Source organism: Spinacia oleracea, chromosome 5 (genome assembly GCF_020520425.1).
Source record: "Spinacia oleracea cultivar Varoflay chromosome 5, BTI_SOV_V1, whole genome shotgun sequence".
NCBI classification, from domain to species: Eukaryota; Viridiplantae; Streptophyta; class Magnoliopsida; order Caryophyllales; family Amaranthaceae; genus Spinacia; species Spinacia oleracea.
Genome location: NC_079491.1, coordinates 108,485,811 through 108,512,886, shown reverse-complemented (window position 1 = coordinate 108,512,886; position 27,076 = coordinate 108,485,811). Strand labels below are relative to the sequence as shown.

Sequence of the window (27,076 nt, the reverse complement as noted above, 5' to 3'; positions counted from 1 at the left end):
GGCATTTATGGTTATTTCCGCATGATTTATATTCGTTTATATTTATCATAACCTAACACGTAGATAGGCCAAAACTTCTATTTTTAAACATACACAAAGTTCATTTTTAATTTAAAACTGGCGGCCCGATAATGTCCCGAGTCGTTACCTGTATGTTGATAATAATAAATTATTTAAAATAAGATAAACATAATCGTTACTACTCCATATAAATAAATATTGATTAAAAAATTTTAAGGTAAAATTAGTTCATTCATAAAATAGTCGTACAACATCTACAAAAGAAATCGAAACTAACAAGTACAAAACAATTTGGATCAAACAAAATTCTAATCCAGCAAAATCACGATCTTTGTGGATGAGATCTGACAATGATGAATACCCTCTTTCACATCGATGTTTGATACAGCCTTCAAAGAGGGGGTCTTGACCTGCTGTAAGTTTGTGATCGAATAAAATTCGATTCAATTGATTGTAGACGTAGAACTGACATCTATTGTAACACCGCACATATCTTCATCAATAAATCAAATTTTCCTGCGAAATTAAAACTATAGCCCCATACTCTAACAATGGGTAGATAAGACCTAACAAATGGGTAAAGAAACTATCCAATAGAGAGTGAATAAAATTCTTATTCTAAACATTAAATCAAAAGCTAGAAGAAAACAAGAAAATAGGGGCTTACCATCAACGTAATGGTTGGTGGTAGCCCCTAAAAAAAAGGGTTTTGAAGGAGAAAGAGAGGGAAGAGAGAAAAGAAGGGAGGAGAGATTGTTTTTTCCTTCACACTATATTGATAAAAAAAATTATAATTAGTTAACTAATTTTTGTTAGATTCAAGTTTCTGGCATTGAAAAAGATGGGACGCAAGAGGGTAGTGGGGCCCGATGGCATACCTATCGAAGTTTCGAGATGCTTGGGAGAGAGAGGGGTTGTATGGTTAACAACTCTTTTCAACAAGATTGGGGGAAGTAATAGGATGCTAGTAGAGTGGAGGAAAAGTACTATCATGCCCTTGTACAAGAATAAGGGTGATATCCAGGATTGTTCCAACTATCGAGGAATCAAACTAATGAGTCATACTATGAAACTTTGGGAGAGGATTATTGAGCAAAGATTAAGGAGAACTGTGAAGATTTCGGAAAACCAGTTTGGATTTATGCCTAGGAGACCGACTATGGTGGCTATCCATCTTATAAGGAAACTAATGGAGAATTATCAAGATAAGAGGAAAGATTTACATATGGTTTTCATTGATTTGGAGAAGGCGTATAATAAGGTACCGAGAGAAATTCTTTGGTGGGAATTAAGTAGGAAAAGAATTCAGATGAAGTATATTGATACCATCAAGGACATGTATAAGGGAGTTAGCACGAGTGTGCGTACTAATGTTGGTAAGGCCGAAGAATTCCCCATTACGATTGGAGTGCATCAAGGTTCCGCACTTAGCCCGTTTCTTTTTGCTATAGTCATGGACGAATTGACGAGGTCAATTCAAGATAGTATACCATGGTGCATGATGTTTGCAGATGATATTGTGTTGATTGATGAAACCAAAGAAGGAGTGGAAGGTAAGTTGGAGTTATGGAGACAAACTTTTGAATCTCGGGGTAATAGGCTGAGTAGAAACAAGACGGAATATATGGAGTGTAAGTTTATTGGAGTCCAAGACAGAGAGACAGGGGAGATTATCTTAGATGGGAAAATTGTCCAAGGATCTGAAATGTTTCGTTATTTAGGATCTATTATCCAAAAGAATGGGGAATTGGATGGCAATGTGGCTCATAGAATCAAAGCAGGTTGGTTAAAGTGCAAAAGTTCCATGGGGTTCCTATGTGATCCAGGCATGCCCCAAAGATTGAAGGGGAAATTCTACCGCACGACAATTCGACCGGCGTTGTTATATGGCACGGAATGTTGGGCAGTGAAACATTGTCACGTGCATAAGATGAGTGTGGCGGAGGTGCGCATGTTACATTGGATGTGTGGGCATACAAGAAAGGATCGTATGAGTGATGATATTATTAGGAAGAAAGTAGGGGTTGCACCGATTGAATTTAAGATGATGGAAAATCGTTTAAGATGGTTTGTGCATGTAAGTAGAAGATCAAGTGATACCCCTGTTAGGAGGCTAGAAGGGTGGCAAAGTGGTAGAATTGCAAGGGATAGGGGATCGAAGACCTAAGAAAACTTGGAGGAAGGTGATTGAGTACGATATGAGCCTATTTGGGATTGAGGAGAATATGGCGTTGGATAGGACAGAGTGGAGGGAGAGAATATACATTGATGATTTCATTTGACTTATATATATATATCTTCCATTTTGACTCTCTTACATTTTATTTTATTTTTGTTTTTAACTGTTATTTCGCAATGTGCTTATTTTACTTTTTTATTTTTTTTATATTTTAAACGTTATTTATTTTTATTATCCCTTATCATATTTTTTTATGTAATATATATTTATATATATTTTCCTCGTACCTTACTTTCATTAATCTCACTTTCTTCCTCTTCATTGTCTATTCTTTTAACTTCCCTCTCCTTACTGGTTTGATTTGGTCACAATGGCGATCTCTTATGACGATTCATGTTAGCCGACCCCAAATCATTTTGGGACTAAGGCTTTGTTGTTGTTGTTGTTGTTGTTGTTGTTGTTGTTGTTGTTGTTGTTGTTGTTGCTGTTGTTGATGATGATGATTTTTAATTATATATGAGATTGAATTTTCAGATTTCTTTTAATGCCTAAAAGCATGAAATTTTAAGGTTTTAAGTTGATTTTAACAATGCTTTATGCTAGTGTTTTAATTAAAAGTATTATGTTGATTAATTAGCATGATTGAAATAATATTTTAAATATGGTGATTGGTTATATTTTCAGATTACATTAGTAGCATTAAAGCTTTAATTTTAAGGGTTTTAATGCATGATTTAAATAGATTTTCATGATAGGGTTTTAAGAGATTAATTAGGTTAATTGATTATATTAAAAACCAATAATTTTAGATTATTTATGATGGTTTGAAATAATAATGTTGCTGGAGACTTATATATGAATTAGGTGATTAATTAAGGTTTATTATTTTGTGATAAGAAGAGATTTCTAGTTGAATAGTGAATTGCAATTGTGACCCCTTACATTACCTAATCAAGGTACGTACATGTCTAGGGAAAATTATAATACATGTTGTACATGATTAAGTGTGGATTGAATTTGTGGTTCATGTTTACTTGATCAATCGTTTATGTTTGTTGAATTTAATAGCAAACATGATTAATCAATTAAGTTAATTGATATATGTACTTCTAATTACATCATATCAAGGATAGTAATCATGTTTGTACTATTAATTAAAATCTTGGATTGAGTTATGTTTGTACTCTTATTTACAAGAATATTAATAACCATGTTGCGTACTTTTAATTATGTACATGTCAAGGAGGATAATCGTGTCTTGTACTTTTAATTACAAGCATGTCAAGGAGATTATACAAGGTTTATTTGTGTCTTTTATGGCATAGCTCGCGTGTTTATCTAATCATGTTGAGCGAAGTAGGAGTAGGTAAAGGAATTAATTAAAGTCAAGTGTTTCTTTGATCACAAAATTTAAAGGATTGAAAAGGAATTGTTTATTTATTTAAGTGTGTTTGTTTTATTTAATCGAGTCGTTAGTCAGCCTTTGAATAAAATATTAATAACTTAAAGTGAAAGAGAATAAGCTTCAAATCTCTTGGAACGTATATACCTAAAGTGGACATATGCGGGAGGTCTCTAGGATTTGTCGTTTGGATGTCCGTCGTGGTACAGGACGTTGCACCATATGATTTTAATAGTTAATAAATGCACTAGAATTCCTTCACAGAATTGTGACATAGTTTTAATTAATAATAGTTGGGTAGCCCCCACGCTAGTCTCTAGGGGACACAAGGAAGGAACTCGGCTCATGCTTAATCCAATAGTTTTAAATTGAAGAAGTAGATTTAGGAGTTTGTGTCAAGAGTCAAGTCTTGTCATTTTTTGATTTTATTCACGTCCAGGAGTTGATTTTAAGGATGTGGCTTTTGCATGCGATCTTATTTAATTGTTTGAGAGCGAAGCATGCTTAGCTTAGATTTCTTTTAGCTTGTATTACGTGATTAATGTTGTTTTTGGTCATGACCTATTCAATAATGACTCTACGACGATCCATCATTGCATTTGATTTGTTGGTGAGTAGATTTTTAAAGCAAGACTAGTAGAGGTAGCTTGCAGGTGAAGTTATTTCGGCATTTCGGGATTGAGAATGTTTAGTGTGTTTTACTTGCATGGTTTTATAAACTCCATTTTCAATAATGTATAGACAATGATTTACAGCTAATGGATTTATTTTAAGTTGGATTTTAATTAGGGCCTTTAAGGATTCCGATTTGTAAGGAGGCCATTAACTATTTCATTCGGTTTTGAAAGTTAGTTAATAGTTCCATTGTGTTATTCTGGTACACAACCTTAACCATTATCACGGTGATAGTAATACTTTAGTAATTCCTTTTATTTATTCAAGAAAAAAGTTTTAGAAAGTAAAGAATTATTAGGGTGCTACAAAATGGTATCTTAGAGATCTAGTTTAAGAGCTACTTCGTAGTAACTAATACTACAAAGTGGTAATTCCTTAAGCTGGGGTTGAGATTATCTACTTGATAGTAATTAATACTCCCTCCGTCCCGGAATACTTGACCTGTTTTCCTTATCGGGCCGTCCCTTAATACTTGACCTGTTTCTAAAAATGGAAATATTCTAACAATATTATATTATTTCTCACTCCACCCCTATTAACCCACCTACCCCCTACTCCATACAAAAAATAATTAAAAATTCAATCCCTACTCTCCCCCAACCCCACCTCTTAACCCACATCCCACTAACTACATTAAAATAATACCACACTATCAACTACTACCTATTAAATTAAATAAGTCAATTCAAGTCCCTTAAACTCTGTGCCGGTCAAACCGGGTCGAGTATTCCGGGACGGAGGGAGTACTATTTAAGTGGTTTGTGGAAGTTTAGATTGGATTTAAAATTTTCTTGTCTTAAACTCAAAATTATTTTAAATAGGTACCTATTACAAATATAAGGTGTTACTTAAGATTTGAAAAATAAGCTACCTATTATTTAAGGATTATTTTAAAATTAGTTAGTGTGAGGGGGTCGAAAAAGCACGAGGCTAATGCGTGACCTCGTCCCTCGTAGGTGTGACGATTCTTTTTAATCAATCAAGTGTAATTGGATTTCCTGTGAGTTTAAACCCAATTGACTAGTAATATAGGAGTCGCCATTCAGTTTTTAACGACAATGAGAAAAACTGACAAAACCCGGTTATCGTGACATAAAGGGAGTGCAATTATGTTTGACCACGACGGCCGTAGGTTCCCTTGTGATCCCTGGTGTGGGGATCTCTCAACATACACCCGCAAGGTAGAGATTGAGGGTTCGGGGGACTGTAACTACCGAGAGGAGTACTCGCTCGTCGATAACTCCAGAGGCATGATATCCTTACTAGCTCAGCATAAATAATTGAAGGGACAAGCGTTAACTATTAAACTAATCTGAGTTGATTTTAGCAATATGCAACATATAATACTAGATCGATCGCGATTATCTGATTTAAATAGCATTAAGGGACCTAGCATGATAATCCAATTTCCCAAAAATATTATATTTGTTAGGCGTGGTAGAACAATCAGATTTAGTTAGTTTAACAGTTCATAAAAAGGGCGAGGAAAGCAATTAAATCATAGAAAAGGGGCACATTACGACGCACCCTTGAGAGGTGCGTCACGATTCTCAGAAAACTAACCACTTGGACTTTGCAATTTCTCCTTTTTATTTAACAAATCTCAAATTATGGGACAGGATACGTTCTGTTCGATTTATGGATCGATTGCGACAGAACACGTGAACAATTTCGCAGCGTGAGGCTCAGGCTAGGGGTTGGAGTCAATACTCAGAATATGAATTGTGTGTTGTGATTTCACGTCGAACTTGGGCTATATTTATAGAAAAGAGTTTGTGGAAAGATAGAATTGCAGAGCTCTAATCCACAAAGAATTAAGAAAAAACACGTACCCGTGTAATTCCAGCGCCCAGGCCTGGGCGCCGAAGATTTCGGCGCCCAGAGCCAGGCGTTGAAAATAGGGTCTGGGCTGTTTTCTTAGTCAGATTCGGATTCCTGAAATCCGTAGTGTTTGAGACTTAATCGAATCTTTTAGTGCGTATCAATTTCATGACGGAATGCGTCTGGGCCCGTTACGAACTCTAGGCTCGTTAGGATTTTAATTAATACGTAACTCTTATTTCCGAATCATATTAGGAATAGGATTCTCGCCATTTTCTATCTCATTTAGGATTTATGTTGGAGTGCAACACCTAATTCTGACAGGTTTCTATCTTTTATGACTTGCCACTTTTAGAAGCTACCCTTTTACGGCAGTTACTATTTTTAGCAGGTTTCCATAAATAGCAGGTTTCTATGAATAGCAGGTTTCGGGTGAAACGAGAAGGGTGATTGAGATTCGTTATTTTTATAGGAGATGCGTTGTCAAGTGGAGATTTATGTTTTCATCATCGAACCTTCCCTTTCGGGAATGGGGACAAAAGTAGGCGTCTACAGTTAGCCCCCACTTTGACTGAGTCTTGGAGTAAGACGATGGTCAAAGTATTAGACGGAGTGCGTCACACAAGTCATGGTGACCTGTTTTTTGCGAGGGTCTCACGAGCCCCCGAGTGATAACATTTGACTTAAGGGTCATCACTTTGAAGTGTCGACATATCCCTCACGTGTCATTGGGATTTGTCAACTGATAGTATAGAAACTTCCTCACTTTGTCATTGGAAGGATCTAAAGGTGCGTAGAAACTCCCTCACTTTGTCATTGGGAGTAGCTACAGATGTTTTCGAAATCAAAGCTGTAAAGTGTAATTGGGCCTGGCCAAGCCCAACCACGAGGTAAAAATGTTTTTTAAAGATTCTCATTTTCAAGGCTAGTTAAACGAGAAAACCCCCTTGTTCTTATGGGACGTAAAACGAAGGAAAATCCAGCACATCGTTCTTTTTTGGAAAAACGGAAAACCAATCTTTGAATTTTTTGTGGAAAAAGGAAAGCTACTCACATCGTTCTTTTTTGGAAAAACGGAAAACCAAAAGCTACTCACATCGTTTTTGGGAAAAACGGAAAACCAAAAAGAGTTATCGCTGCAGCGACTAAGGACCTGCGCGGTTAGTGACGCAGACCCCGCCGGCTAAAGATGGCGAGCCTGTCCGCTAAGGGTGGACACCCCGTCCGATAGAAGTGGACGAATCTGTTTTGAAATTTGTTTGTGCTTTTTGAAAATAAGGACCTACGTGGTATGTGACGTAGACCCCGCCGGCTGAAGATGGCGAGCCTATTTTGAATTTGAAGACTTTATTTTTTGAAAACTAAGGACCTGCGCGGTGTGACGCAGACCCCGCCCGCTGCGGGTGGGCGAGCCCTGTCCGCTGAGGGTGGACGCCCCTGAATTCGTTTTTCAATTTGGGACTCGCGTGGTTCGTGACGCGATCCTGCCCACTAAGATGGGCAAGTTTCCTACTTTTTCATCGTGATTTCTTTTTGAGAATTTCTTTTATTCATTCTTGCAAGAGCGAATTCTTTCGAGGGATGCTCGGATTTAGTTGTAACCTGAACGTGGGTTGACAACGGGTTTGGACGGACCTTTGTCTTGCGACCGTCTGCTTTCGTGGTTTTGAGCTAGTCTTTACGGCTCGATTTTTGCCACTACTTGGTCTTTGATCAGAGGACCATGCACAAGTGTCAATGACGACCTTTCTCTGAGGTCGAACCTGTTTTTTTTTTTTAGATATCCGAACATGAGATGGTGTATGGCGTAGTCCGGGAATGTGATTTTGATTGTGCGCTCCTCGTTGGAGTATATTTTTTTCGCGAGCCCCCAAGCACTGGGGCTCGTCGGTCGTTTTTCGCATCTTGTAATCATGTTTTGGGGTCATGCTCGTATGCGCGAGCGACCTTTTATAGTAGTGTGCTATTTTAGCGAAGCCGTGGAGTGCGACTTCAGTTTTCAGGCGACATCCGGTTTTAGCTTGGCCCGGATTAATCCTTTGACAGACAAACATTTTTTTTATTTGGGAAACCAACGACTTAACGACACACATTTTTTGGTGTTTCGAAGAATGACCATGATATTTATTTTGATTTGAAAAGTGTACATAAGCATTTTCTGAGACAAGTCTAAGTTTCGACCAAGTTTTAATGTTTATTTTTGCTTATTTGGGAGCTAAAGGTGCTTTTGGGCTTGATCCTACTTGCAATAGGGTCTCGTGTTTAGCAACACGGTTTTAAGTCCTTTCCTGTTCCGCGTTTTGTGAAATCTGGGCCTTGGGCTGCATTTCCGGCGCCCAAGGCTAGGCGTTAAACATTTCGGCGCCCAGCCTTGGGCGCTGGAAGTCTTTTCCTGGTGATATTTGACTTTCGGATTTCCTAACACGTTTCCGAATGGGATCAGGACGTCACTGGGTGCGTTCAGCTATATATAGGGGCTAGATACGTCCCTATTTTCCACCACTCTCAATTTCCTTCTCTCTTTTTGCTGTGTTTTAATTACTCATTGCTTTTGCCATGTCGATCCCTACTTTCTCACTCCAACAGACTGTTAGGCGTTGGCTACGGGCCCTTACTCCCACAGAAAAGGCTTTGTTAAAAGAATACCACTTAGAGGCACTTTTAGGCTTACAACAAATTAACATTGATTATAACTTCCTGCATGCTGCCCTAAGCTTTTGGGACTCCGATCATCGTGTTTTTGCCTTTCGGGGCAACGAAATATGTCCTTTGCCAGATGAATTTGCTGCGATCCTTGGTTATCCTACTAATGCTACTCCTGCTACCCCTGGCACTATTGAAGAGGGTAAAACAACCATAGGGGCTTTCCTAGGACTAGATGATAACATGTTTGCTGAAATTGTTGTAGGTGACGAGGTTAACTTGGTAAAACTTGTAAAACATCACTTTAGGCCTAGTAAGAATATGACCGAACAGAAATTGAATATTCGAGCCCTTGTATTTTGCTTGTTGAATCACTATTTGCTGTAGAATAACAATGGCGCGTTCGGTGACATAAGGTTGATCCCCTTGATTAGCCAGATGGAAAGTTGCTATTCTATTATGCCGTTGGTTGTTGCCGAGACTTTGCTGAGTGCGGATGAGCTGAAGAAGGATGCCAAATCTGAACATTTTAAGGGAAGCCCCTATTACTGCAGGTAGTCGATTTTCTTCTTTGCTCACGCATACGCCCCTTTTGCATATATTTCTTTTGCCTGGGGCTGAGTTTCAGCGCCCAGGGCTGGGCGCTGGAGTTTTCGGCGCCTGGTCCTGGGCGTTGAAACTGCGCCCCAGGGACCGTTTTTTTTCCTTTTCATTCTTTTGATTCGATCGTACCCTGTTTTTGCAGATTTGGCTTGCGGAACGGCTTAGGCTCTTAGAGACTCCTGCCGATCCTAAACATTATCACCCTATAGCCTTGGGTAATCGAAAATATCTGCACCGAGGCCAGGACGAGGCCGAATGGGCCTCTTTTTTTACTCATGGTATCTGTTCTATTAAGTGGGTGGTACCATGGTGGGGTTTGACTACTATGACGGGGGGTTCTGATGTATCAGTTTATGTTTCCTTGTTGGGGCTATCTCGGCCCATTTACATTTTCCCTTACCGAGTCATGCGTCGATATGGCTTAAGGCAGACTATCCCCTTTTCTGATACGGTACCACCTACAGTAGCGGCCCATTCAAAAGCACGGGTTCAAGCATGGGCTAAGTATTATGATGGTCTCCCGCGTTGGGCCGCGGCTACAAATGGTTTTGTGGGTCTTTCTGAAAACTACAAGTTGTGGATGAGTTCCGATGATAAGGCTGTGAGGACCGAGGCTCGAAATGGGGAGCCGGCTGAGCTTTTGATACCTCGTATTCGTGTTAAGTATGAGGGTCCTGATTCTGCCGAACCTCGTACCTATAGTATTAAGACTGTGAAAGCTCGTCCTGATCGAAAGCGAAAGGAAGTTCCTCCCCGTTCCAGTTCTAGGCTTAAGAAGATGCCTAAGATGAAGGGGCATGTTGTTGTTAAAAGAAGTGCAGGCTCTCGCGGAGATCGTCGCCGGAACAATGTATGGGTCAGGAAGGCTCAACCGCCTGTAGAAACAGTGACTAATCCAGTTGATATTAATAACCTTTCCCCTACCATTGTCTGTGCCCTTGAGGCTGAGCGGGCTATAACTGAGAATGTTTCTGAAGCCTTGGCATCTTTGGAGGTTAGTGTCCAGGAGCCGGTTCTTATGGAGATTGATATGGGGGCAGCGCAGAAGACTGTGGGGGTGGATCCTGCGAACATTGCCCTCTATAAGACTTTATTTGATGATCCGGAAGAACTAGAGTAGTGTAGTTCTTGCTAGAGTGTAGGTGCCCTTTATTTATTTCAGTTGTGTTTGTTTTTATTCTTAGCACTTTGTTTTCCTTCTTATTATTTTTTCAATAAAGGCGTATTTTTATTTTTCATTTTCATTTATTTTTGTTTCTCCTCTTTTTTATGTTTTTATATGTCTAACACTTTTTGCACAATTTGTGTATGTTTGTTTTTTTATTGGACCGAATCCTTGGTGAGGATTGCCTACGTATCTTGTCAGAATCAGGTCGCGCGTAGTTCTAGCTAGAATAAGTTCTAGGATGCCAGATTTTAATAGATATGCCCTGAGGTGGTAGCATATTACTTAATCGGTCAAACGAGTGAAGTATTATCATTATTTTCGTCTGCCGTTTTTTTGCCGTAAGTCGCGTAAAAAATGAAATTCGACTACTTTTGTATGGCTATATTTTTGGTAAGCCTATTGGGATACATATTGTACCCCCCAAGTGTTCGTTATTTTTCTGTTGTGTGCGGATAAAATGACGAGCACTTCTGAAAAGAAAATTTTTGGCAGGCAGAGAGTTTCAACGCCCAGGCTGGGGCGTCAGAAATTTCGGCGCCCAGCCCTGGGCGCTGAAAATGATTTCTGGCGGTCGTTTTTGACGCTTTGCTTCACATGTTCTTGCATTTATTTCTTTTTTGTGCCTTGATTTTTTGCTCGTATTTAAAGTCAATTTTGAGGCTATTTCGGAGGCTTTTTTTACTGTTAGCGTGAAATGCATTTTTGTCCGGATTAAGTTTTTCTATTCGTGACTCGAAACAGTTTTGAAAATGGAGTTAGGGTGCGGAAGTTATGAAGATCTTTGTGTAGGCTTTTGAGGTGGGTTGAGGTGCGTGTCGTTTTTGAAGGATTGGTGGGGTTATATTTTATTAATTCTCCTTTTAAGCAACATTTGCTTTCGTTTTGGATTTTGATTTCCTTTGACTTCTTTGGGTTGTATGGGTTGATTTTTATGGTTACACTGGTTGACTTTTATGTTTTGGGGATATGAATGGGATGGTGCGGTTTATTTTGTGGGTTTCGTGAATTGGCTCCCATGGCACTATTTCAAAACCGAGTGGGCTTTGTTTGTTGGGCCTAGAGTGGGCCGCCTCTTTATTTTTGTATTTTGCAAGTACATTTGGTGCTTATTTAGTGTTAGAATAAAATTTTTAGGAGAAATATTACGCCTTTATTGATTCGGAAAGTAAGGAAAACACACTGAAATAAAACTGACCTATATTCTAAGGGGCCGTAGGACCATCTAAAGTCTCTATTATTTTTTTTTCTACCAATCTAAAGAACTACTAGGCGCTTTTTACTAATGGTGCTCTATGTGGCTCAAGCCTGGGGTTTAGTCTCATAAAACTTCGGTCTTTCGCCGGTACTCATCTTGAATTCTATTCCTTTTGTATTGACCCACTGATATGTCTTCACCCATCCGTTCTCGATCTCTTCTAGTGTTGATGCAGGAGAGATTAACCGGGTTGGATCGAAACCTTCATCTTGTAAAGCTAGGGTAGTCATCACAGTCTCGATCTCCATAGGCCTCGATTCGTTAAACAATGTCCATAGAGTCTGGTTGTCCAATATTTCAGCTGTTTTAGTCTTGGTGAGGTGGGGTGCCTCATCCAAGGTGTGGCAGTCATGGAAAATTTCAAATCCGGGTTTTAGCAAGCCATCCTGAATGAAGGGTTCAGGGAAATCGCAGCATGGGTGTTCTTCTCCTTCTCGAACGAACATCCCGTTAAGGGTTCTTTGATACGGGGGAAGGAGGGTGGTTTGTTTGGCTTTGTTAAGGCGTAGCCCAGACAGGCGGTCAGCAATATCTTCCTCCGTTGGTTCATAGCCTAAGCCAAAGGGAGTAGATTTGTTGGGTAAAGGATGGAATGTGCATTCCTTCTTCCTTATGCCCAATGGGGTTCCTGGGAAATAACCTTGAGCTAGCAGCATTCTAGGGATGACTCGGGATGCATGCGGGCCTAGAAATGTTGGATCATAGTCTTCAATGAACTGGATTGCTTCTTCCATTTGAAACCCATAAAGATCGTCTGCAGTTTCGGTCGTTCCAACCATAGTACAACTGATGTCGAGAGGAGGGGCGCGGATTTCTAGTATTACCCCGTTATGGTTATGTTTAACCATTTGGTGCAGGGTAGAAGCCACACCTCCTAAGTCATGGAGCCAAGGTCACCCCAATAGGAGGTTGAAAGAAGGCTTGATGTCGATTATTTGAAACTCCGTGGTGCGCGCCACAGGCCCGGTTTGTATGGTAAGGTTGATTTTTCCCAACACAGGACTTCGGGAGTTATCATAGGCTCGTACCCCTTGTGTGGAGGTTTGGAAGTCATCGCTTCCTAGTCCCAAGCAATGGGCGGTTCGCAACGGGCAAACGTTAACCGCCGAACCGTTATCTACGAGCGCTAGGGGGATGTTTTGCCCTTTGCATCCAACTACTAGATAGAGGGCTTTGTTATGGGCACCCCCCTCTCTGGGTAAATCTTTGTCAGTGAAAACTATGGCCTTTTCTCCAGCATCTCTCGTGACGTGGTTAACCAATGAGTCAGGTGTGATATCTGTAGGCACTGAGATGAGGTCAAGTGAGCGAATAAGCTTTTCGCGATGTTCTTTTGAGGTACACATGAGATCTCAGATGGTAATTTCGGCCTTGGTTCTTTTCAATTGTTTCAAAAGAGGATTTTCAATGACTTCTGCGACGGTGGTGTGCCGTCCATTCTCAGGAGCTTGTCTGACTGGGATATCGTCCATAGGAGGTGGGCGAATGTCAGCCTGGTATATTCTTCCTGATCTGGTGAGGTTGTCGACTTCGGGTTCTTGAGTGGTGGTGTCGATGAGAGCATACCCGGGCCAAGTTTCAGTAAAGAGGTCATGGCCCGACACTTGAGATAGGTAGATATCTTCAGCATCATCATCCCACACACCGCACACTTCTCTCTCGATTCGATCCATAGAGACCACAGCGAGTGGTGCACCTTAAGGTGTAATGTACACCGTAGGGTCGAAGTTCTCATTTTCTGGTTGGTCGAGAGAGATGTGACAAGAGCCGAGTGGGCTCTTGTTGTTGTTGACTTGCCAACGTTAGGGATAGGTATCACTTCATCCTCTATCATGTCCTGGATGGTATTCTTTAGGTTCCAGCAGTTTTCAGTGTCATGCCCATTTCCTTGATGGAATTTGCAGTAAGTACCTTCGACCCAATATTTGCTTTTGACAGGAGGGTCACGGGTGGGGCCTATAGGTCTCAACTTTCCTTGATTGGTTAATCTTTCAAAGGCTTGTACCAAAGTCGACCCGAGTGGGGAAAACTTTCGGTCTCGGACCCATCTTCCAGGGCTTCTTCGGGCGGGAGTCTCTTCTACAGCATGGACTTCTTGGGCTTGGGATGTGTTACCCCGATTATAGGTGTTGTTTTTATATGTGGGTTTGCTTTGTATGGTTTTGGCGAGGTCGTCCTCGATCTTTATTCCCACATCATAAACTCTTTTGAAAGTGTCAAGTCCCAGGTACCTAAGGTGTTGTCTGTAAGCCGGGTCCAGGTTGTCAATGAATTTTTGGACCAATTCTGTTTCGGGAGGCCTATTGATTAGCTGGGCCGCCTGGTCCCTCCATCTAGAAAAGTAGGTTGTGAAACCCTCATTTTTCTTTTGGAAGAGAACTTCCAGCTCGCGCATGGTGACTTGGAAATCCATGTTCGACGAGTATTGCTTGATGAAAATATTGACAAAGTCTTCCCAAGTATGGAAGAGCTTAGGGTCCTGGTGATAGTACCATTTGAGGGGCATAGGTTCCAAGGACAAAGAAAAGGCAGGTAAATACATGGACTTGTCCACGCCTTTCAAGTTCATGGCATTCACAAAGCTCAGTAGATGATCACGGGGATTTTCCGTGGCCTTGAACTTTGGTAAGTCAGATGAACTGAACTTTTCTGGTAGTTTGCCAGGAAAAGCTTCAGGATCGAGGGAGAAGTATTTGCTCCCCATGGTTTGTTGTAGGACCATTTTTTCAATCCTCTTTTCGTTATCGAGGTCATTTTTGGCTTGTGCAGCCGCTAAAGCTTCATTTTCCATTTTCAATTGGCCCATAAGTTGGGTCATTTGGACCATCTGGTCTCGCAAATCTTCGATGGACATGTTTGAAGGTGCGAATCGAGGTTGGGGAAGCGGAGATCCTTGGAATGAGGGATAACGGACGGAGCTTGGAGTCACTAAACCTGATGTTGGCGATGTATCTTCGAGACGCACTAACCGTTGATTCCCTGATCGGCACCAAGTGGCAGGACCAGTCCTAGGCATAAGATAAGCTAAAGTTTAGGTTCCCAAAGTTTCAAGCATTACTTAGTCTAGACTTCGACTCTCTCTATTGGTTTTTTTTGCTCTTTCTTTTATTAGTACACTTTTTGGTTTTTTTTTTGGTCATTCTTTAAATATTCGAAACACTTGCCCGTGTGACATTCATAGTTATTAGCGTGTTCGGTTTTGGTGCCGAACATTGTCGTCGTAGGAGGCCTATCAACGACACAAAGAGTTATTTATTATTTGTTTTTTTTTTGAGTCGCCTCTAGAATCGAGTGCTTTTTCTTACGCCTTCGTAGCAATTCTTTTTTTTTTACGAACGTTTTTTGGTGCTAAGTGTTTTTTTCTTTTGCGCGGGCACCGAGGCTGATGCGCCTGACCAGAAGGCCAAGCAGCAACTTCAGCGCTCAGCGTCGGGCGTGAGAAATTCTGGCGCCCAGCCAGGGGCGTTGAAAATGAGTCCCTGGCTGATTCTCGTTTTCTGTTTGCGTCTACTTTTGTTTATGCGACTTCGATTTGCGTGCTTGCCTAATAACGTCCTTTACGCGTTGTGCAGCGTTTGTGGGATTCGTTACAGGCCATCCCGAGCGTCGCTTATTTTTGTGGCGATCATTCGGGTTTGCGAAACACGTATTTCGGTATAACTCTTTGGCAAATTAGTCTATGAATGTTTGGGCAATTTTGAAGGTCGTTGGTTTTCTCGGATAGTTTGTCACACACAATCACATATTTCGCTACACATAACTAACATTCATCATGAGGCGATAATAACATGTCATGTAGTTTATGATAGGCTTCTATGGGTAGTTATTTGCGCCTGGTTTGGTACCGCTTCTATCGTAGATCCAACACATGCCCCGGTCGAGGTAGTGTCTTCAACAGACGAATTTCGCCCAAGAGGCCAACCCGCAAGTGCAAGCAAAGGGGGCATGCAGGCGAGAGGGACCTAGTGGGCGAGCGATTGGGTTTGGGACGGGTGTACTACTAGCGAAAGTGTCGAGTAGACAACATTCGAAGCGTATGCACCCCCCGATTGGCGATGGGTATCCTTAGTCCAAACTCCCTGAGGGAAATATGCTGATTTTCAGGTCGTCCCAACTTGATGGGGAAATAAACGCGGGGTAGGATCGTTTCACCCTTCGGCTATTTTGATTACCTACAAGCACGAGTATTTCCTTCACTATCCCCAGCGGAGTCGCCACTCTGAGGGGGTCGAAAAAGCACGAGGCTAATGCGTGACCTCGTCCCTCGTGGGTGTGACGATTCTTTTTATTCAATCAAGTGTAATTGGATTTCCTGTGAGTTTACACCCAATTGACTAGTAATATAGGAGTCGCCATTCAATTTTTAACGACAATGAGAAAAACTGACAAAACCCGGTTATCGTGACATAAAGGGAGTGCAATTATGTTTGACCACGACGGCCGTAGGTTCCCTTGTGATCCCTGGTGTGGGGATCTCTCAACATACACCCGCAAGGTAGAGATTGAGGGTTCGGGGGACTGTAACTACCGAGAGGAGTACTCGCTCGTCGATAACTCCAGATGCAGGATATCCTTACTAGCTCAGCATAAATAATTGAAGGGACATGCGTTAACTATTAAACTAATCTGAGTTGATTTTAGCAATATGCAACATATAATACTAGATCGATCGCGATTATCTGATTTAAATAGCATTAAGGGACCTAGCATGATAATCCAATTTCCCAAAAATATTATATTTGTTAGGCGTGGTAGAACAATCAGATTTAGTTAGTTTAACAGTTCATAAAAAGGGCGAGGAAAGCAATTAAATCATAGAAAAGGGGCACATTACGACGCACCCTTGAGAGGTGCGTCACGGTTCTCAGAAAACTAACCACTTGGACTTTGCTATTTCTCCTTTTTATTTAACGAATCTCAAATTATGGGACAGGATGCGTTCTGTTCGATTTATGGATCGATTGCGACAGAACGCGTGAACAATTTCGCAGCGTGAGGCTCAGGCTAGGGGTTGGAGTCAATACTCAGAATATGAATTATGTGTTGTGATTTCACGTCGAACTTGGGCTATATTTATAGAAAAGAGTTTGTGGAAAGATAGAATTGCAGAGCTCTAATCCACAAAGAATTAGGAAAAAACACGTACCCAGGTAATTCCAGCGCCCAGGCCTGGGCGCCGAAGATTTCGGCGCCCAGAGCCAGGCGTTGAAAATAGGGTCTGGGCTGTTTTCTTAGTCAGATTCGGATTCCTGAAATCCGTAGTGTTTGAGACTTAATCGAGTCTTTTAGTGCGTATCAATTTCATGACGGAATGCGTCTGGGCCCGTTACGAACTCTAGGCTCGTTAGGATTTTAATTAATACGTAATTCTTATTTCCGAATCATATTAGGAATAGGATTCTCGCCGTTTTCTATCTCATTTAGGATTTATGTTAGAGTGCAACACCTAATTCTGACAGGTTTCTATCTTTTATGACTTGCCACTTTTAGAAGCTACCCTTTTACGGCAGTTACTATTTTTAGCAGGTTTCCATAAATGGCAGGTTTCTATAAATAGCAGGTTTCGGGTGAAACGAGAAGGGTAATTGAGATTTGTTATTTTTATAGGAGATGCGTTGTCAAGTGGAGATTTATGTTTTCATCATCGAACCTTCCCTTTCGGGAATGGGGACAAAAGTAGGCGTCTACAGTTAGCATTATAAGTATTTATTTATTTCTTAATTAATTAAAAATTCCGAATATTTTGAGATTTATTCAAAAATTAATTTCGAATTATATTTAATTTTTCCAACCTTTTTTTCCGAATTTTTTCGGATTTAATTTTTATTTATTTATTCGAATTCTAAAATAAAATTTTTTATAGTAATTTAATTCTTTTTCGAAATATTTTGAAATATTTTTGAATATTTTGAGAATTACTTCTGAATTAATTTAGAAAATATTATCTATTTAATTAATTTTGCATTTTTAAATTTTTTATTTTGTGAGGAAAGGGTAGAAGTAAGAAGTGCGTATTTAGTTGACTAAATGTGCATTTAAGTACTATCTTTTATTTCAAGTATATGCTAAGTAAGTTACTTGAATTAATTGATCTCTTTTAGTGAATTAAAATGCCTTATGTGATTAAATGCATCATATTCCATGTGAATCATATAATTGTGCATTGAGATTGTTTGAACTACACGAAACTTAATTTCTTTTCGAAGTTTATTTGGTTGTTGGTTTAGTGAGAATCTTTAGTAAGCTTTTAACTTATTTCTTTCAAGAATTAAGATATTGCCCTCAAGACTTTCTCACTTAGGACACCTCAAAAAGAATGATGATGATGAAACCCCATAGGTTTATGTGAGGAAGATTAAGTTTGGATGTGAGTATTTTGCAAAGCTTTGTGATAAGCCTTATTTGATGAGAGAAGACTTTATGGCATCTTTGACCATCCATTGTTTGCCCCTTAGGGGGCCTTATGTAGAGTTAAAATCAAACTTTTATTGCACTATGAGGATGAAACTCCAAACCTTGGGAAGTATGGTACTAGGGATGGGAAATGGAGATATGACCTGGATATGATGTGATGGCTGCTATTATTGAGGTGGCAGAAAAGAGTTACCAAGAGGGTAGGATTGGAACAAAACAAGCTTTAGTTCAGATGAGGAACTAGAGAGGGAAGAGGAAGATGATGATGAGGTAGAAGTTGAAAACCCTAACTGAGTGAGCGAAAACCTACCATTGAGATATCAAAATGGTACCAGAAATTGAAGATAATGAATAAGTCTCAAGCATGTCTAAACAAGGTAATGATACGGATCATGATTCAGATCCGGAGGAAGACAATGATGATCCTGAAGATCAAGACTTTACTCCACATGCTTATAGAGAAAGAAATAATAGGCGTGATGCCTTTAGCATTTAAAAGTAAAGTTTTGTAATTGTTTAGCATTTCTTTTCATTCATAATTTGTTGAAGCAATAAGTAGCAAAACTACATTTATGGTTATTAGTTGAACATTTTGTTCATTTATTTCAAGGACGTAGAATCTTAAAGTTAAGCGATAAAAGTATCGTTATTTTCTTTTCCGTCTCCAAGTTGCCAAGAATCTAAGTCATTTCTTAGCAAGTAAAGCCAAGTTTTATTTTATTATCTTATTCTTTAATGATTTAATTAAGTGAATCGTGGTTAATCTAATTACCACTTAATTACCTGAACTTCGAACAAAAGGGAAGGGGTGGCTGAATAAATGGCACCACTTTCTCCCCCATGTCCGAATTATTATGACATTTGTTGCAAAGTAAATTGAATTGGTTTTTTGGTAAGTAACTTTAAGTGTTGCCCATGTCAAACCCAATCGTTAAAGTGAAGTTTTATTTTATTCAGGAGGAGGAGAATGGTTGATCAAGGTATAGATGAAGTTGTTAGGAAATTAGCTAGCTTTGGTTGCTCAAACCTTAGCAGAGACTAGAAACATTCTGCATAGTGACCCTGCTAGGGAAATGTTTAAGAAAGTAGCAAGCTCAAAGTAAGCCTCCATTGTATCAAGGGGAGTCTGGCCTCGGTCCTAGGGAATTGGCTAAGGGAATTCGATAAGATTTTCAATGTTGTGAGTTGCCCAGAGAACCTTAGGGTTAATAGTGTTGTGTACCACATTAGGAATGAAGTTGATTTATATATGGTGGCAAAGGGGTGAGAATGATTTGAGTTCCTTACCAAAATTTGGGTGGGAATCCTTCAAGACTTCTCTAAGGAACAAGTTTTACCCACCATACTTGAAGAAGGAGAAACCCTAAGAAATCATAGAGTTGGAGATGGAAGAGTTGTCAATCACTAAGTACTACTCCAAGTTCATTAAATTGTCTAGGTTTGTATCGAAAGTGGTTTCTATAGAAGAGCTTCGAGCTCAGAGATTTGAGAATGGATTGTCTATAGACCTCCAGTTGATGTTATCTGGAGATACTTTTACTTCTCTAGATGTTTTGTTTGGGAGAGTATCCCATCTGTAAGGATTGTTGTTGTGAAAGAACAAGGTTAAAGGTGGAGCAGGAGAGAAGAGAAAGGATGTTGGTAGCCATGGAAATGGAGGAAACCAATAGAATCAAGGTAACTTCAAGAAGAATAAAGGCAATGGAAAATTCTAGTTTAAGTGAAACAACGGTGGAAACCGAAATTTCAACAACGGGAACAAGAACTAGTTAGGAAAGGGTGGAGATAGAGTTCATTTCTGCAAGAAGTGCCCAAGGAACCATCCTGGAAAGGATTGTGATGGTAATCTAGTGTCTTTTAGGATATGTAAGAAGCTAGGTCATACGGAATACGAGTGCTTTCCCAAGAATCAAGTTAAGCTTGGCCATAACAACTTTCTGGAGGTAATGGAGATTAGCAAAGAAGCCCAACCATTTTCTTTGTATGAGTTCTGATTGGCGTCTGTTCTGTCATTTCAAGATCAATGACCCTTTCCCTTGATTTTTGTCTTTCGACGTCAAAGCAACAACCCAGTGGAGCATTAAGCTTTAGATCCTCAAATGAATTTACCAATTCAAAAACATTTTGGTCGACATGTTGACCACCATGTTGAAATCTACCACGACATATATCCCTAAGATGCCTTAAGAGTGCTCATGGCTCGTATGCAACGAACCTTGCACTCCAATCCTTGGGGATAGAGCCAAGAATAAGATCCATCACTAGCGACATGTGGTTCGCCCACGCACAGTGCTTTTCTGGAGTCATATCCTTTGAGTAATAGCTGGGGATGGGATGGTCAACTACATATTCAATGTTGTTCCACCTGAGGACTTGCCGAAGCTTCCTCTCCCAATCAAGAAAGTTTGATAGGTTCAATTTTACATCCAGAATTTCGGTTACTTTGAGTTGTGTTTTGATTGCGGCCAGTTTGATTACTACAATGGAAAATAATTTGCAATAAATAACCATTCATAAACTTCAATAAATTTGAAATAAAAGCAAGCATGCAATCATTAAAGCTATTAAACATTTCATTCATGCAAAAAGCAAAAACATGGTCCAGAAAGAATGAAACGATTCCAAGACCCCAAAAGTCCTAAATCCTTAAGCAGCTTTGGCATGTCTTAAGTAGTTTAAGATTCTAGGTAAGCAAAACCTATTGCTAGTAATCTCCAAATTACTCTTGGTTAATAAATTAATACCATAATTTATCTCATTGCCACAACATAATGCCATTGTTGTTTGAGTTGAATCCACAATCAACGTGCTCCTTTAGGATGCCTTACTACCTAAGTCAACTAAAATAGCACCTCGCTTTGGCGTAAAACTACTACCTTAGATCCTTAGATTTTTGTAAGTGCTTGATTTGGAAGGCAATTTTTAAACTCAATATTACTTTGGACCTAGTTGTTTCTATGTTGGTTCGATTATTTAGTGAACTTAATCTAATCGAGTCATACGAAACAACCTATTCATGCAAAGCATACATACATTCATACATTCACGCATAATATATATATATATATATATATATATATATATATATATATATATATATATATATATATATATACTTCCTCCGTTCCGGAAATATTGCACCATGGTTGACTTTTGTTCCTCTAACCATTACTTTGACTCTTAATATCTCAAATCGTGTCTAAGTAAAAATTATAAAAGATTAATATTTAGAAAATATATATCAATACGAATCTAACATGACCCCACATGAATAAAATTTCATTACGTACAAATCACAAAAAATGGCCAGAGTCGTAGTGTGAATAGTGTAAAAAACAAATGGTGCAATATTTCCGGAACGGAGGAAGTATATATATATATATATATATATATATATATATATATATATATATATATATATATATATATATATATATATATATATATATATATATATATATATATATATATATATATATATATATATATATATATATATATATATATATATATATATATATATATATATATATATATATATATATATATATTAAATTGCATAAATAAATGGTGATCTAGTATGGCCCAAAACATCTTGTCTTGAAGCATCGAATCTTCATCACCTCCTTGTTAGCTTGGCATCGTCTTGAATCTTCGTTCAAATGCTAACTTAGAAATACTTGCAAATAATAAATTACATCAAAATTTCCATGGTACGCAGACCATATTTAAAGCTTTACATTCAAAGATAGAACGGTACGCAAACCGTATTTAACTATCCTAAATGGCCATACTAGTCACTTGGAGTACCTGCATTACATAAAATATATATTCTATGCATTCACCCATTCGTATGCTAAAACGAATGTCCCATATAAATATGCAAGTATTTACGTGAATTAATTAAAATTCACGTTCACATAAACGCGTCCTAAAAGATTAATCAATTTCCAAATTATTAATCCCTAGATTTTATTCTAATTAAAATTGAATTTAATTAAAATAATGCGACCTACGAAAATAATTAAAATAATTATTTCATTTTAATTTCATTTAGTGGCTCCCACTCAAACCAATAATTATTCTGGATAATTAATTATGAAATATTAAATTAAAACTCGCGGCCCGGCCCAAGAAAATAAAATATTAAATTAAATATCCCGTTAGCCCAAATTAATGCAAATATGCGAAGCCCAACGAAATAAACAATTTTCAACGAAAAAAGTCCAAGTCCATAGTTGGGCTAGGCTTGCGCCCAGCCCATTGCCCTTGCATGTGGCCTACGAGGCGCACGAGCAAGCTCACACACCCCGCAGCCAGGCGCACGCGCGTGCCCTCAGCTCGTCGCTGCCCTGCGCGCTCGTCATCGTGCCATCATTGTGCTGGACGTCGCAGGCCTTGCGCCTTGTTTCGCCGCAGCACCCGCAAGCATTGCTTGCCCTTTCCTCGCCCAGCGCGCACGAGGCACGCAACAAGCTTGCTGCTGCCCGTGTCGCTGCGGCTCGGCTCTCGTACAGCAGCCCGCATGGCTCGTCGAGCCATACGTCCACCATACATCGTGTTCGTGCTTTTGGTTCGTGCCTACGGACCAACTCAATTAAAAATAAATTTAATTTCACGGCCTTGCATTAATATTATTTTTCAAAAAGTTACGATTTTTATTTTCGAAAAACAATGATTTTTAACGATTTAATAAACTTTAACGACAATCCAATTTCGTAAAATATTAAATCAAAGGCTAACATTATTCAAATTTTTAAGAACGAACGAATCAACTTGAAAATTTTGAACTTTTAAATAATAAAATCCAAAACTTTAAATCGTTCTTTAACATTTAAATTTCAGATTTTAATAATTAGGTTTAAGTGCGATTAAAATTAACGAAATCATTCAAAATTTTAATCCAATAATTTTTAAAATTAGCCACTGACCCATTAAATTATATTCCCTTTCCCAATTAACCGAATTATTAAACCAAAATTATTTAAAAATCAATTAGGGTTCCAAATTTTACGCTTTGGGGAAAAGCAAAATTAGGGTTTATACTTACCGGAAAAACTGAAAATTTTACCATAGATCATGAATGTACCCAGTAACATTGTGTCAAAATTTCAAGCAATTCCGAGTAGTTTAGGTTGACCTTTTAATTGAATTACTGTCCGACACTTTTAATTTTTATTAAAAAATTAACAAAAACGCCCCAAAAACGACACTTCGAGGCCTGTTTTTGCAATTCCGTTCACATGAGTTGATCTTAGAAAATCGTTTTCAATCAGATAAGGGTTTTAAAAATCGAAAAAGCGAAACTTTTTGAATTCAGACCTTATTACGCAATTCATCCAAAAATTCATAATAAATCCGAAAAATTCACAAAAAATTCCAAAATTTCGACAGATGCAAAAATAAATAAATCATGCTAAAATATGCTTTGAATACATAAGGCTCATGATACCACTGTTGGGAAATACAGTTAAACATATTAACATGTGCGGAAACAATCCCCAAAGCCAGGAAGCATGTATAAAGCACAGATTAAGCATACTTACGCTTGAAGCGTGTTTTCCACAAATTGTCAACGAACACGAACTTAGAACTCCACTTGTCGTTCCTCTACTTGGTTCACCGACACGATCAGATCCGTCTTGATTACCGTAGCTTAGACAATCGATCAAGATACTTTGCTTTTTGGGAAGAACTCACTTTGGAGGCACAGAGAGAATTAGGGTTCTCTGTGACTCTAGGGTTTGAGTATTACTGAAATTGTGTTGTGTTGGAAAAAGGGTTAGAAGGTTATTAACATAACCTTACTAACCGACCAAGCCACAAGGGCAAGGCCGGCCAGCAAGCCCGCGCAAGAGCACACACGAGCACAGCGCGCTGGGCCGTGGGCCGCGCTTGTTGTTGTTGTGTTGCTGCTTCGGCCCGCGCGCACACATGCGCAGCTCGCTCGGCCATGGGCCAGCGCTGCCATGTTGTTGCGGCCTTGCTTGCATGCCCAACGCGCCCATGGGCCTTGAGTGCCTCGTGCACTCGGCTCGAAGGCCGCTCTTCGTAGTCGCGACTTAATATCGTTCCGGATATTATTTATCGTTTCGTATACGACGAATCACCGTCGTACGATACGATTTATTCGTTTTTCCTAGCTTACGAATATTCGCGATACGATATACGATTCCGATGCAAGGTCGTGTCGTATAATACGTTTTCCAACTAATTCCCGAAAAGCTATTAAATGAATTTCCGATTCATTTATTCCGGTGATCTGTTACGTGTCATTGGTGTGACCTTGTAGGTTCAGTCAAGAGTAAGCTGTGAGTTTAATATTCAGTAGAACTCACTGATCGAAAGCATTGCTCCAGCTAGCTGTTCCGATCACTTGATCTTACTGAATTAATTGTTCGCAATTAATCTGAACCTTGGTATTAGACTTAATGCACCTTGGGTGAAGGACATATTTCCTTCAAATCTACCATTGAGATATCAAAATGGAACCAGAAATTGAAGATAATGAATAAGTCTCAAGCATGTCTCGACAAGGTAATGATACGGATCATGATTCAGACCCGGTGGAAGACAATGATGATCCTGAAGATCAAGACTTTACTCCACATGCTTATAGAGAAAGAAATAATAGGCGTGATGCCTTTAGCATTTAAAAGTAAAGTTTTGTAATTGTTTAGCATTTCTTTTCGTTATTAGTTGAAGCAATAAGTAGCAAAACTACATTTATGGTTATTAGTTGAACATTTTGTTCATTTATTTCAAGGACGTAGAATCTTAAAGTTAAGCAATAAAAGTATCGTTATTTTCTTTTCCATCTCCAAGTTGCCAAGCTTTCCAATCTAAGTCATTTCTTAGGAAGTAAAGCCAAGTTTTATTTTATTATCTTATTCTTGAATGATTTAATTAAGTGAATCATGGTTAATCTAATTACCACTTAATTACCTGAACTTCGAACAGAAGGGAAGGGGTGGCTGAATAAGTGGCACCACTTTCTCCCCCATGTCCGAATTATTATGACATTTGTTGCAAAGTAAATTGAATTGGTTTTTTGGTAAGTAACTTTAAGTGTTTCCCATGTCAAACCCAATCGTTAAAGTGAAGTTTTATTTTATTCAGGAGGAGGAGAATGGTTGATCAAGATATATATGAAGTTGTTAGGAAATTAGCTAGCTTTGGTTGCTCAAACCTTAGCAGAGACTAGAAACATTCCGCATAGTGACCCTGCTAGGGAAATGTTTAAGAAAGTAGCTAACTCAAAGTAAGCCTCCATTGTATCAAGGGGAGTCTGACCTCGGTATCCTAGGGAATTGTCTAAGGGAATTCGATAAGCTTTTCAATGTTGTGAGTTGCCCAGAGAACCTTAGGGTTAATAGTGTTGTGTACCACATTAGGAATGAAGTTGATTTATGGTGGCAAAGGAGTGAGAATGACTTGAGTTCCTTACCAAAATTTGGGTGGGAATCCTTCAAGACTTCTCTAAGGAACAAGTTTTACCCACCATACTTGAAGAAGGACAAACCCTAAGAATTTATAGAGTTGGAGATGGAAGGGTTGTCAATCACTAAGTACTACTCCAAGTTCATTGAATTGTCTAGGTTTGTATTGAAAGTGGTTTCTATAGAAGAGCTTCGAGCTCAGAGATTTGAGAATGGATTGTCTATAGACCTCCAGTTGATGTTATCTGGAGATACTTTTACTTCTTTAGATATTCTGTATGGGAGAGCATCCAATCTGTAAGGACTGTTGTTGTGAAAGAACAAGGTTAAAGGTGGAGCAGGAGAGAAGAGGAAGGATGTTGGTAGCCATGGAAATGGAGGAAACCAATAGAATCAAGGTCACTTCAAGAAGAATAAAGGGAATAGAAAATTCTAGTTTAAGTGAAACAACGGTGGAAACCGAAATTTCAACAACGGGAACAAGAACTAGTTAGGAAAGGGTGGAGATAGAGTTCATTTATGCAAGAAGTGCCCAAGGAACCATTCTGGAAAGGATTGTGATGGTAATCTAGTATCTTGTAGGATATGTAAGAAGCTAGTTCATATGGAATACGAGTGCTTTTTCAAGAATCAAGTTAAGCTTGGCCATAACAACTTTCAGAACAGCAATGGTGGAAATTCTAGAGGTAACGGAGATTAGCAAAGGGGTTACCAAAGAGGTAACAACAATGGAAATGGGAAGCTAGGAGCGAATCAACAATAGAATGGGAACAAGAATGGTAATACGGAAACATAAATGTCTAAAAAGGGAAATGCTCTAGGGAAGTTGAACGCCATCAACCGAAAGGAAGCAGACTCATCATCTGACGTGATAACTAACACTTTTTATATTTAATCAATATTAGTTAAAGTACTATTTGATTGTGGTATTATTTTATTTTGGCAGAAACTTTGGGTAATTTGGGGTTGAGTGAACATGAAACCATTGAAGTACCCATAGTAATAACAACATGTAGCATATTAAGTGTACCAAAATCCATATATAGAAATGTGCCATTAACTATAGACAAAACTATATTTCCATCTAACCTAATTGAATTTGAGTTGGGAGACCAAAATATAATTTGGGCATGGATTGGTTAATCATGTTCAAGTCTAAAATGGATTGTGAGAAGAAGAAGAAGGTCGATCTAAGGTCAAACCTAGGAAAAGTGGTATCTTATCGCTATTATGGTAAACCTAGAACTATAAGAATCATTTCGGCAATGAAGCTAGTGTCACTAATCAAGAAGGGAAACCCATTATTTCTGTGCAATGTGAGAGGCCTAGAGAGAAAAGCAAAAGCTATGCCAGAGGAAATTGTTGGCAGTGAATGAATTCCTAGATGTGTTTCTAGAAGAGATCCCAAATATGCCTCCCAGTAGACCTATCGATTTCATAATAGACTTAGTGCCTA

General features: G+C 39.0%; 1 protein-coding gene across 1 annotated transcript; it reads left to right on the top strand.

The window, feature by feature from the left end:
• Nucleotides 1-862: 862 nt before the first annotated feature.
• LOC130461775 (uncharacterized) lies at nt 863-25,708 on the top strand. The gene is made up of 3 exons (XM_056829980.1): nt 863-1,397; nt 1,563-1,802; nt 25,464-25,708. The coding sequence occupies exons 1-3, from the start codon at nt 863-865 to the stop codon at nt 25,706-25,708; spliced, it is 1,020 nt and encodes a 339-aa protein (XP_056685958.1).
• Nucleotides 25,709-27,076: the final 1,368 nt, after the last annotated feature.